The 11,572-nt window shown below is 58.0% G+C and overlaps 1 protein-coding gene across 1 annotated transcript; it reads right to left on the bottom strand.

Annotated features, from left to right (window-relative positions):
* Positions 1 to 8,508: 8,508 nt before the first annotated feature.
* Positions 8,509 to 10,988, bottom strand: PPIA (peptidylprolyl isomerase A). The gene is made up of 5 exons (XM_042801576.1): positions 10,840 to 10,988; positions 9,503 to 9,533; positions 9,314 to 9,402; positions 8,942 to 9,114; positions 8,509 to 8,822 (listed from the first exon to the last, which is right to left on the bottom strand). Exons 1-5 carry the CDS (start codon positions 10,906 to 10,908, stop codon positions 8,687 to 8,689), a joined length of 498 nt encoding a protein of 165 aa, XP_042657510.1. The 5' UTR covers positions 10,909 to 10,988; the 3' UTR covers positions 8,509 to 8,686.
* Between the last annotated feature and the right edge of the window lie 584 nt (positions 10,989 to 11,572).

Here is an 11,572-nt window from a genome sequence, read left to right on the forward strand (position 1 = left end):
CCTCCAAGTTGGATACAAACTCAGGGTAGTCTTTATCTAAATGTGTATGTATGAGTGGGTGGAACTGTGGTCAAGCCATTGTTTCTTGAGTAATGACACAGAACATTTCTGGGTGCAATGTACATGCAGTTGTGGGAAAAGCAGGCAGTTGTTGTGGGAATAGAGGGAGCATAGGAGAGAGTGTCTGCAGAATTGTGCAAAACCTTCCTTGGGAAAAGGGGAAGAGCAGGAGATAAATCTATATAGTTGTGTCAAAACATTCCTTGAGAGAAGTAGAAGAACAGGGCTGCGTAGCCTCTACCTCACTTTGCATTCCTCCTTGGTGCCATGACAACGCACATCACTGGATCTCCATCCTGTCCTGTGTTTGTTCTGGGCACCACGTGTTAAGGAAATGTTTATTTTGCAGTTCCTTTGCTGTTTTGCTTTTCCCACTATTCCAACAAAGGAGCAGAAACCAAGGGCCAAACTCCCCCAAAAACCTGCCAAGAGCTACAGGGAACAACCAGGGCAAGAGGGCAGGGACTGGTCACCTTGAAAAGTGCACATGGATGTGGGAGCAGGGCTGACCATCAGTGCAAGGGCAGTTATCCACTGCTGGTGGCAGTTCCTACCTACTGATAGGTAGGAGGTAGAGCAAGTGACAAAGTTGCAGAATACTTTTCACTAATGGACATGTATGAAGGATTGGCTATCTCTTTCCTTACCTGCCAAGAGCAGAAAAGGCAGCTCTGTTTTGCACATCCATTATTCATATAGGGCTTAATGTATGGAAGAGGCTAAAGCACATTGAAAAAACTATTTGGCTTTCCTGACTCCAGCTTTCAGGACTGACATGATTTCAGAAGTGACTGCCGCTAAACAGGGAGCATGCGAAACTGCCCAGTTGGTAGATATATGGGTTGACTTCTGCCAAACATCAGATCTCTCTCGAGCTATATCTAAGCAAGCCCTGAGGCATGCAAGCCTCCAATCTCACCTGAAAACTTGGTAGATATTTTTCCCCATTGCTGTTTGGCCATAGTTTCTGCCTGCCACCCTGATTTTATCTGACATTACAGTAAGGTAACCGTGCAGATGCCAGTCGTGCACATCTTGCTAGTGGCCTGTAAAGGAGTCAGCCAGATGCTTCTGCACTCCTGGAAGCGCCAGATCTTTGCTCCCTGAAATATTATCTTTTGTGCTGCTTTCTCATCATGCGAAAGTACAGGTGAGCACAGCAGCCAAACATGAGCAGCAGTCCTTGATCCTTACCGCATCTTACTGTGCTATCACTGGCATCAGAGAAGTGTCCAGAATACTGTTTTGCTTTCTTTAATTCTGTAGCTGTGTCCTCCATCAGCCAATCCCCATTGCAAGCCCAAAATATGTCTGGGTCTTTTCAGCAAAGTGAGGAAAAAAATTAATGATTTGGCTTGCAGCTGTCAACCTTGAAGTAATGGTGTAGGACATGCAGACTCCACCTTGACTCCCTGGAAGAAGACAATAATACTGCTTTCCAAGTCAATCTTGACAGCTGTTAACAGGGGTGAGAGCTCTGTCCCTTCACTCTGCTGCAGCTGCTGACCAACCCAGTTAAGCTCTTCCTGCTGGTTACAGATGACTTGGTGGGCATAATGATAATAAAAAGATCAGAAAGTGAAAATCTATCAGGAGATATTGTGACTTGATGTAATGGTGTCCCATCCCACTCCGTGGGCTAGGGTAAGGTTGTTTCTAATTCTCTGTGCAGTGCAAGGAATGATGACAATCACCCAAAAGGTTTCTCCAAATACCAAGTTTTTACTTGAAATTAGACAGTGGCGTAATGAATAGCAGCTAGGCAAAAACTCAAATAACAACCAAAATTTGCAAATACGGTGGAAACAGTGGCTGAGGCAAAGCTTACAGCAGATACCGACAAACAATACAACATGTAATATATACCAACAAGCCTTAAATATTATAACATGTACCCATGAGCCATATATGTGGAAAATGGAGACTGGGAGAGGAGAAAGAGAAAAAGGGGAAAGAGAGAGATAATAAAGGGAGGAGAGGGGAGAGATATTTCACGAGTCCTGGTTCCAGCATTGGTCCAGCCGCCCTAGGGTTCCAGTTCCAGAGGGGCACCATGCGAGGCTTCCATTCATGTCCGTTTATAATCCCATGGCCCTCTGGGCAGGTACTTGGATTCATAAGGCCAACCAAGTGTCACGCACAGTTCATGCTTCTGGAACCCTCTGGGGCCTGGTGCATGCGCAGTTTGTACCCTCGGACCTCTCTGGAAATGGGTCAGTGGGTGTGTGGGTCAGTGGGGAGCTACTCCCCCCACCTGGCAGTCATAACCACCATCTGGCCCTTCCTCTCAATGCACGTGTCATCAAAACAGCCTCTCCGTTTGCTTTTCACAGAGTCGCTCAAGACAGGGAAGTCCAGACTCAGAAAGGTGCAGTCTCACCTCCCCGGGACGCCCCCTCCTCTCATCACATCAAATTGTCATTACCTGCACGACTCTAGCATTTCCATAGACATCATCTCCTTTGCCAAAGCTCCCCATTGGATGTTTGAGGCATTAACTGGTTTTGGACAGACCGTTGCAAACAGTTGTAAATGTTTGGAAATAACATGGACATCATGTTCAACTTGGCAAGATTTGTTAAGACTGGTGCAACAAATGGAATTGATCAATGCAGACACCTCCCTGCTGCAGGGTAAGCATTGCAAGTACTAGACAATTTTATTCTACTATAATGCTAAAGAAGAAACTTCTTGTTGCAAGGCTCAAATGGCATCTACTGTGTAATTGTCTGTGGCTTCCATGGTTACAGATAGATTTCTAAGAGCTTTCTAGTTCATTTACTGAAAGTCTGGGAATTAAGGATCTGATTAAACTTTTCTATCTAGAATCATTAGGGGTTCCTCATATACTGGGGTGAAGAGGTGGGGGGCAGATCTATGCGTGCAGCAAGAGGTGCATTAACCCCCCCCTCACCTCCTGCCCTGGAAATGACCACAAGCAGAGGCACTGTGAAACAAACACCAAACTTTTAATTAATTAAGTAATAAACAGAGAAATGGCAGAGGACTGTGTCTGGAGAGGGTGGGTCCAGGTTGCATGTCACAGGGATGCACGTCCACACCTTCTCCATCAACAGCAGTCAGGGGGGCTCAGGGCAATTTGCCCCACTGTGTGCCCCAGGCTCTGGCTCACTTGCTGGTCTCATTGTTGCTGTCAAATGCTCTCTTCTTGCTTCTGCTCCCTTGCTGCCCACTGCTGCCTGCTTGTTGCTCGCTGCTGCCTGACATTGCACTGTCCCCACCTGGCTTCCCTTCCCACAGTATTCTCCATTGTTTTACCACCCAGCACATCACCACCTTCTTCTTCTTCTCCTAGGCTGGCATATTGTCCTGTGGGGAAGTCTCTTTTGCACTGTGGGTGCTGGCTGGCACCAGGTATTCAGCCTGCTTCAGGCAGCAAGAATGCTGCAAAACTAGAGTTGCTTTGCAAAATTTGACTATATTAGTAATCAGTAGTGTGGATGTTAGTGATTGGTCCAATCATCCTGTTCCTGAACAATTGAAGGGTATAAGAACCCTGTGTAAAGGCACATTCAGGGCACCCCAGTTAGGCTGGGACGTGGCACGCACATGAAAAAATATTTTCACTTGGTATCAAAGCTCCCCAGGCTGGCAGAAGCAGCGGGGGAGGTGGAGCCATTTCCCACGGCAAGGGGGAGCCTTTCCTGAGCCCCATTAGCTGGGTGGGAGAGGAGTGCACCTCAGGTCTGTTGTGAGGATGAGCGATGTAGGGTGCACGAGCATCCTCTGCCTTCCCCACTAAGGGGCCTGCGATGGATGGGGCAAACAAGCTCGTAGTAACTGGGGGGGGGGGTGTCAGGGACCTTCCCGAGTCCCTGCCGCCAGAGGGAGTGTCCAAAGGGGATGATGTCTCTCCTACACGAGCGCAAGGATCCCTTTTCATCCCTTCCCACAAGTGTCTCACCTGGCAGAAGGCTTCTTCCCTGGGTCTTGCTGCCTGGTGCCTGGCCCCTGCTTTGGCAGCACAGGGAGGGAAAACTTCACCTGGGTCTGCGGCAGCTTGCCAGGACGCCCGTCGTCTGCACCTGGGAGGAAGCTCTTCAGAGAAGCCCCCTGGGGAGTGCGTTTTAACTGGGCAGTGGCCACCCCTGCACAGCAGGAACCTGTTCTCATCCTTCTTCTGAGCCTCTGCTTTTCTGCAGCCTTCTTGTGCCAGGTGGAGAAATCCTTGTCCACTGCTCTGCTGGTAACAGTGAAGTGAAACCTGGAAAGGAAATGATGACACAGGCTTAAAGGAGGGGGACTCCTCCCTTCTGCAGCTTCCCAGCTCTGATCCTCCTGACCATCGCGCGAGGCAGGGCATCCTTTTCCCTTTGTGGCCACGCGCAGATTTGACTGGCAATCTCCCACCACCACCAGAAAACGTAGCTTAAGCCCTGTGCCGTCGGTCCTCTCTGATGTAAATGATGTCAGGCTGGGCACAAGGCTGTAGAGGAGGTGGAGTGAGCTGGGCAGTCAGTGCAGCACCAGCTCCAGGATTTCAGCATGGGAGCCCCAGCCAGTGATGCCCACTCACTGCCCAGGTGTGAGCTGAGTATTCAGTGCTCAGGCAGTCCCTACCTGGCCCCCCAGGGCAGCCATGGCTCCTTTCCTTCCCAGGGCTAAATCCAGCTCGCCAGCAGTGACGCCAGTGCTGGGACAGTGACGGTGATGCCAGTACCGGGGCAGTGATGGAGGCCTCCATCCTCCTGGCATTGGAGCTAATCAACATGGTTTCTCCCACAGGCACCCACCACCTGGAGCGATGCCCCATGTACCCATCTTCTCAGTGGCTGTCCCCAGCCCAGCTCAGCCACCCATGGGGAGGGCAGGGGCTGCATTAACCCCACACACCCCCTCTCCCACTGTGCAAATAAGCACAGGCAGAGAGAGGCACTGCAAAGCGAACACCCAACTCTTTTAATGAATTAAGCAAGGAACAGGGATCTGGAAGAGGGCTGGGGCTGGAGCAGGTATATGTCTTTGCCTCCGAATCTCCTCTGCGGTGGGTGCTATGGGGGACAGGGCTGGACTGGTGGCTAACGGGTAGCTGTACTCATTGGCTAGCTCTATGTCTGTCTCCCTCTGCACAAACACAAAAAACCTGCAGATGGCCCAGTGACATCTGCAGGGCCACCTGCTCCTGCTCCTCCTAGGCAGCTTCTTCATGTGCTCCCACTTGGGCCACTGCTTGGGTGGGATGGGCACCAACTCCTCCGGCTCCTCCAGCGGGGTGGGCACAGGCATGAGGCCCCCGCAGTGCCCAAGGGGTAGCACTGAGTCAGTGGGAGAGGTTTGCCCCCTCCCATAGCCTTGCTGCTCAGTGCCACTGCCAACCCCTTTCTTGCCATCAGTCTGGGGCTCGGAGGCAGCCAGCTCCGCCCTGGGTCTTGGGGCCACCAGCTGGGGACTGGGGACCCTGGGGGACACACTGGGACTGGCCAACACACCACCATCTTCTTTGGTGGGATGTTATCCCACAAGGAGGCCTCTTGCATCTTGAGGGTGCCCGATCTGGGCATCACCCAGCAGAAGACACCTGGAAGCAGCAGCAAGTGGGTCAAAACTACCCTGTGCTGCTTCAGCAGCGCGTCCTTAACCAGTTGGGCCCTGCGGGGCAGATGACGCTGGGGGCAGTTGGGGTCTGGCCAGGGATCTGCAGGGGAAGCAGTAGGGGACTCTCCAGAAGACCCTTCTAGGAACCCCCTGGGTAACTCTTCAGGGGACTCTCCATAGGAGTCTCCATCAGAATCTCCTCTGAACTCTGTGGGGGTAGGACTCTGTAGAAGACTCTCCTTTGAAGTCTCCGTAGCACTCTGCTGAGAAGAGTCCCCAGGACTTTCTGGCAGCCAGGTGAGGAGGACTGTTGCCACCACACCCTGCCTCCTCTTGGGGTCCAGCAAGGGGGACGTCCCCAACCACCACCCCCCGAAGGGACCAGTGTCCCCCAGCATCGTTACCACAGCTCAATCCTTGGGGCAGTGACCTTCTACCTCAGAGAAGCCAGGGAAGCTGGTTGAGGAAGGAGGTGCTGCTGGGGACATCAGGGATGTCAGGGACATTGGGAACAGTGTCCTCACTGTCCCCCAGCATCACAACTGCTGCTCGCTCCTTGTGGCATCCATCCTTCACCATGTGCTCAGAGAGGTCAGGAAGCTCTTGGAGAAAGGCAGTCAAGCTGGGGCTGTCAGGGACATCAGGGACGGTGGCCTACGGGCAGGGGCTTCCCTGGGGCTGCCGAGGTGGTCACCACTGCTGAAAAACCAAAGTCAACCCAACCCCGGGCAATGCAATCTTTCCTCTGGTTGGCCGCCCACCTGCGGGCTCTGACAGCTCCCAAACCTCACCTTTGGGCTGGGCTGAGGTTGTGCCGGTTGACGGAGCAAGGGTGGGCTGGCAGCAGGGACGCCGTCCTCAGTGGCCGCCTCGCCCTTGTTGGAAGTTTACAACAGCTTCTGGGTGCTGCCAGGAAGGGTGTGAAGCACAGGGGGGCCCTGCACCCAATGCTGAGCCATGGGGCAATGGGATGGTGGGGTGCCAGGGCAGGCAGGGATGTGCAGCGGGTAGGAGCCTGTGGCCAAACAAGAACTTCCATTTCTGGGCATCTTTGTCATGTCTCGTCACTGGTCAGTCCTGGAAAACCTCAGCTGAACAGGCCCCAAGCAGTGAGTGCCCGAGCACATTCTGCTTTGGCTCTGTGTAACTTGTGTGTCGGTCTGCATCTGGCTTTGCTTGCTGCCTGCATCTTTCTCTTTGAAGGGATGATCTGTGGGAGGTTCTGCAGCACAGACCTCCTCCCTCCATCGACTCATCAGAGTGTGCCTGCATTTGATGCCTGCTGTTCCACATCCATTCCTCTCAGAGCTGCAATCAGAGCCTTCATCCAGAGGAGAGCCTGTTCGCCTCGTGCCCTCACGAAGAAAATCTGAGAGCAGAAGGAAGAACCAGGCCTGATGGCGGACCCGACGTCCAGAAGTCGCAACTATGGGCCAGAGGTCAGTCCTGGTCTTGTTGCTGGGGAAGTGAAGCTCTGAGACGTTCACATGCCCCTTCCTGGGGAGCACCACTGGGGTTGTGCCAGGGGGGGCAGCCCCAGGCCTGGGGAAGGATGGTGGGGCAGCGAGTGGGCATCTTTTCCTGCAGGGTCTGGCAGTGCAAGGGGTACACCGACAGTTAGTGAGAGCTGCGGGGAGCCTTCCCCTGCACCCTGGCTCAGCCAGTCTCTGGGGGCGTCCCCAGGAGATGCTCAGACCCCAAAGGAGGCCGAGAAGATGTCAGAGGGAGCCGGAGTGCAGCAAGGCTCAGGCACGAAGCTTGGCAGGAGCTCCAGGGGCTGAGGCCGTGCCTCCACACCAACCAGGCCCCCCGCCTGGAGCTCGAGTGCCGCAACGGGGAGATGTGGAAGGGAGAGGTATCCTCCGACCCCGCAGAACCGCAGAGGGACCAGGAGAAAACACCGGGGGTGGAGGTGGAGCCCGCGCCCACCCCGGCCCCGCCGCTCCACAGGCCGCCCGCCCCTGCGCAGGCGCAGCACAAAACCGCTTCCCCCGCGCTGCCTCGGTACGGCGCCGAAAGGCTTCCCCCGCGCTGCCTCGGTGCCTCGCACAAACCCTTCCCCCCCCCGCCGCCTCCATCCGGCGGAGCGCGGCTTCCCTCGGCGTGAGTTCCGCCACCGCGCTCCGAAAAAGCCCCCCCCCCGCGCTGTCCCGGGCTCCCCCACGGAAAGGGGCAGGACTGAAAGCTGATGCTGGCTCCCTCCCCCCCGCTTCCCTTAGCAGCCCTTGCACAGCCCCACCCACACCGGGGCTCCGCACTCACTCTGACCCTCCTCTTCCTCCTCCCCCGCGCCGCAGCCCGGCCCCAGAGCAGCCCCCGGCAGCGGTGCGGGCAGGGGGCTGTAGCTTAACGCCGGTTTAAGCTCAGGCCGGCAGCTGCAGGAGCCTCCCCCCCAAGCAGGATCATCCTAGAGCTGGGCGACCTTTGAACCGCTCCAGACTAGGACTGGAGCGAAGCAGGAATCTTAACAGAGCTGGGCACCCCGCAAACAGGGGCTGTTCGAAGTGGAAGCAGGTGGATCCTCCCAAGCCTGGACTTCCCCTTACCGGGACCACTGGGATTCCCATGTTCCCAGCACAGCAATCCTCAGTGTCATCTGTTGACAGACCCACAAGGGACCCTAAACTGTGGAGCATCACCCCTCCCCTCCCTGGGGGCAGGGGATTGCAGCCACAGGTGGGCCCTAGCAGCAGGCAGGTGTGGGGTGGTGTGGGGGGAGCAGCAGCACTTCCCAGTTTTCAGCACTGAGGGCCCCAGCAATCAATTCTGACACGGAATTGTCACAACCAGCTGCCTGGTTCATTCTGGACCCTACTGAGGGACATGGTATAGCCGCACCACAAGCATCCTCCTACCTCCCGACCCAGTAAAGGGGGAGAGAAGGGGGCCATGGTGGTTTAATTCATTTTATTTAGACTCGTAAAGGTAACTGCGGCCCAGCTGGACCATGCACATGGGGCTGAGACCCAGTAGAAACGCAGCAGTAAGTCAGGAGCGGGGTGGGATGGGGGTGAGCTGCAGCGAGGCACAGTGCCCGGGCTACCAAGGAATGGTCAGTTACGAGGAGGGTTTATGAGAGCTGCCCGCAGTCGGTAATGGTGATCTTCTTGCTCGTTTTGCCATCTTTGGAGCCACAGCGTTCCATGGCCTCCACCACGTTCATCCCCTCCTTGACGCGGCCAAAGACAACATGCTTGCCATCCAACCTGCAGGAGAAGCAGTGGTCACAGCTGGCACCTGCCATTCCCACACCTGGCACATCACCTCCCCACTGAGGTGGGTGCCAGGGACCCCCAAGCTCGCCCTCCCACAGACCCCAACTCACCACTCAGTCTTGGCAGTGCAGATGAAGAACTGGGAACCATTTGTGTTGGGGCCAGCGTTGGCCATAGACAGGATGCCAGGGCCCGTGTGCTTCAGGATGAAGTTCTCATCAGGAAACTTCTCCCCATAGATGGATTTGCCGCCGGTGCCGTTGTGGCGTGTGAAGTCACCACCCTGCAAAGAAGTGGTGTTTCAGGTCACAGGCATGGGAGAAAACTCTTGAGCCAGATGCAGTGGCCCTGCAGAGACTGCAGGCAGGAGGCAGAGCTGCCTTCCCACCCTAAATCTGCCAGCACCCAACTCCTAAACCCACGCAAGCACCAGATCTCCTCACCCACCCATGCCTCCCTGCTGCGGAAAGAGCACCACGCACCTGGCACATGAACCCAGGAATGATTCTGTGGAAGCAGGATCCCTTGTAGCCAAATCCCTTCTCACCAGTGCTCAGGGCACGGAAATTTTCTGCAAAGGAGGAGGAAAACCACCGTGAATGGCTTGTTTTGTCTGGAGTTAGGGAGAGCATCGGGGTTTGGTGCAGCGTGGCCAGTGCTGCTTTACCAACCTGCTGTCTTGGGGACCTTGTCTGCAAACAGCTGCAAAAAGAGAAGAGGCGGTTAGTCAGGCTGGAGTGATGCCTAGCCGCTGCCCCCCTCACCCTGCGGGGGGCATCCCCAGACCACAGGGATCCCCTTCTCACTGCTCGAAGCCCAGGGACCCCATCCACGAAGTGGATCCCAGCCGTGCCTGCAACTAGAGAGCACTCCCCACCTCACACCTTCATCTGGAAGCTCTGAAGTAACAGACACGGCATCCCAATGATTTTAAATATGCCACACGTCTCAATGGGGCAGAACGTGCCTTCGTTCTGCTGGCTGGGTTTAAATTAAAAACCTATTCGACTCGAGCATTCCCAGGCAGAGCATATGCCGCCTCTAAATTACTTCAGGAGGATTTTGGGTAGTGAGCAGCCATCCGCACAGCAAGGCGCTACCGGGCGGGGAGCGCGCTCCCTGCAGGCTCTGCGACAGCCGCAGCGGTTGCCGAGGCACAGTCCCCAGCCATGCCAGGGATGCTTCACACCCCCGGGCGCCCGCTTCGCGGGGCGCTAAATACTTGGCTCTCGCCGCGACAATCCTGCGGCGATCGGGTTGCCGCCGCTGCTCTCGCTCTCCGCCGGCTTTCCGAAACGCGGGAGCGCAACGGGAGCCTCCGAAGCATCTCCCGGGAGGGGGAACGCGGCTCGCCCCGATGCGCCGAGCGGCGGCGGGGGCCACCGAAGGGCGGCCCCGTTCGGGTGGGGGGGGGGGGGAGGGACTGGGACAAAATGGCGGCGCGGGCAGCCGCAGCCCCGCTCCCGCAACAGGGGAAGCCGTCGCCGCCGCCCCCTCCCCCGCGGGGCGGAGCGGGGAAGCCCCGGCAGCGCGACAGGAACGCGAGCAGGCGGCGAGGCCGCGGGGTGGGGAAGTGGGGGTCCGGGGGGCGGGGGGGGTGCGGGGCGGCGGCGCTTCCCAGCCGCATCCTCCGCCGCACTTAGCCCGCGGCGGGACCGGGGTGGGGGTGGGCTGTACCGGGTTCTTTGTTCCCTCCCCACCGCTGCCGAGGTCGCGCAACCCGGGGCGCCGCCATCACACACACACACACACACACACACACACACACACATATTCCCCCCCCCCCCCCAATTCCCTCCCCGCGGGAGCCGCGGCCACGTGGAGGCGGCGCAGGCGCCCCCCCCCCCCCCTTCACACACACACACACCCGCGCAGGCGCAGTGCCCCCCGCGCCTCCCTCCCCCCACCCCCGGAACGGCCCCAAGAGCCCCGGCGAGGAAATGGCGGCGCCCCCTCCCCCCCCCCCCCCCCAGCAACACACACACACACACACCCCCCACCCCCCCACCTCGAAGGTGACGCGGCCCAGGGGTTCGCCGTTGGCGGCGATGTCGAAGAAGACGACGGGGTTGGCCATGGCGGGGCGGGAGCGAGGCAGCAGCGGCGACGGCTCCGGGCGGCGGGCGCGGCGCAGCAGAAGGAGACCAGCTGCCCGCCGCCCCTTATATACGGCCGAGGAGGGCCCGCCTCCCCCGCGGCGCCGCCCAACAGCCGCTGGCGCTGCGGCAGAGTGGCGGGGCAGGCGGCCAATCGACGGCGCCGAGTTTGAGGGGGGAGGGGGGGGGGAAGGGAGGGGGAAAAAAAAAAAAAAAAAAAAAGGCGGGGGCGGGCGGGGGGCGCGCGGGTCCGCCGGCTGGGCAGGGCGGGGCGCGCATGCGCGGTGCCTGCGTGGGGGGGGGCGCTGATGGGGGCTGGGGCGCCGAGCGGAGATGGGGGGGGGGGGGCGTGGGGGGCCGGGAACTGCAGCCTTTTATTTTGGGGGGCGCCTACCGCAGGGGCTGTGGGGAGCCCTGTGCTGCAGCCGGGCCCGGCTCCCACCGTGGAGGGACCCTCCGAGCCCCCCAGCCCTGGGCAGGGACACCCCCCCCCCCCCCCTCCCGCCATGCTGCTCGGGGCCCGCCGGCCGCGCTGCCGCCCTTACCCGCGGTTAATGATCGGTGTCGGCGGACACGGTTCACCGCCCGGGCCGGCTGCCCCCGCCCCGGCACCGGACAGGACCCGGCCAGTGTCTGTGTGTGTCG

This window comes from Tyto alba, unplaced genomic scaffold, assembly GCF_018691265.1.
Source record: "Tyto alba isolate M040663 unplaced genomic scaffold, T.alba_DEE_v4.0 Super-Scaffold_34, whole genome shotgun sequence".
NCBI classification, from domain to species: Eukaryota; Metazoa; Chordata; class Aves; order Strigiformes; family Tytonidae; genus Tyto; species Tyto alba.

Excerpts from the sequence above, each read along its gene's own strand:
- PPIA (XM_042801576.1), bottom strand. The coding sequence starts at position 10,908 with ATGGCCAACCCCGTCGTCTTCTTCGACATCGCCGCCAACGGCGAACCC. Across the intron at positions 9,403-9,502 it reads CAAGGTCCCCAAGACAGCAG|AAAATTTCCGTGCCCTGAGC; the intron begins GTTGGTAAAGCA and ends CCTCCTTTGCAG. Across the intron at positions 9,115-9,313 it reads TTCCTGGGTTCATGTGCCAG|GGTGGTGACTTCACACGCCA; the intron begins GTGCGTGGTGCT and ends ACTTCTTTGCAG.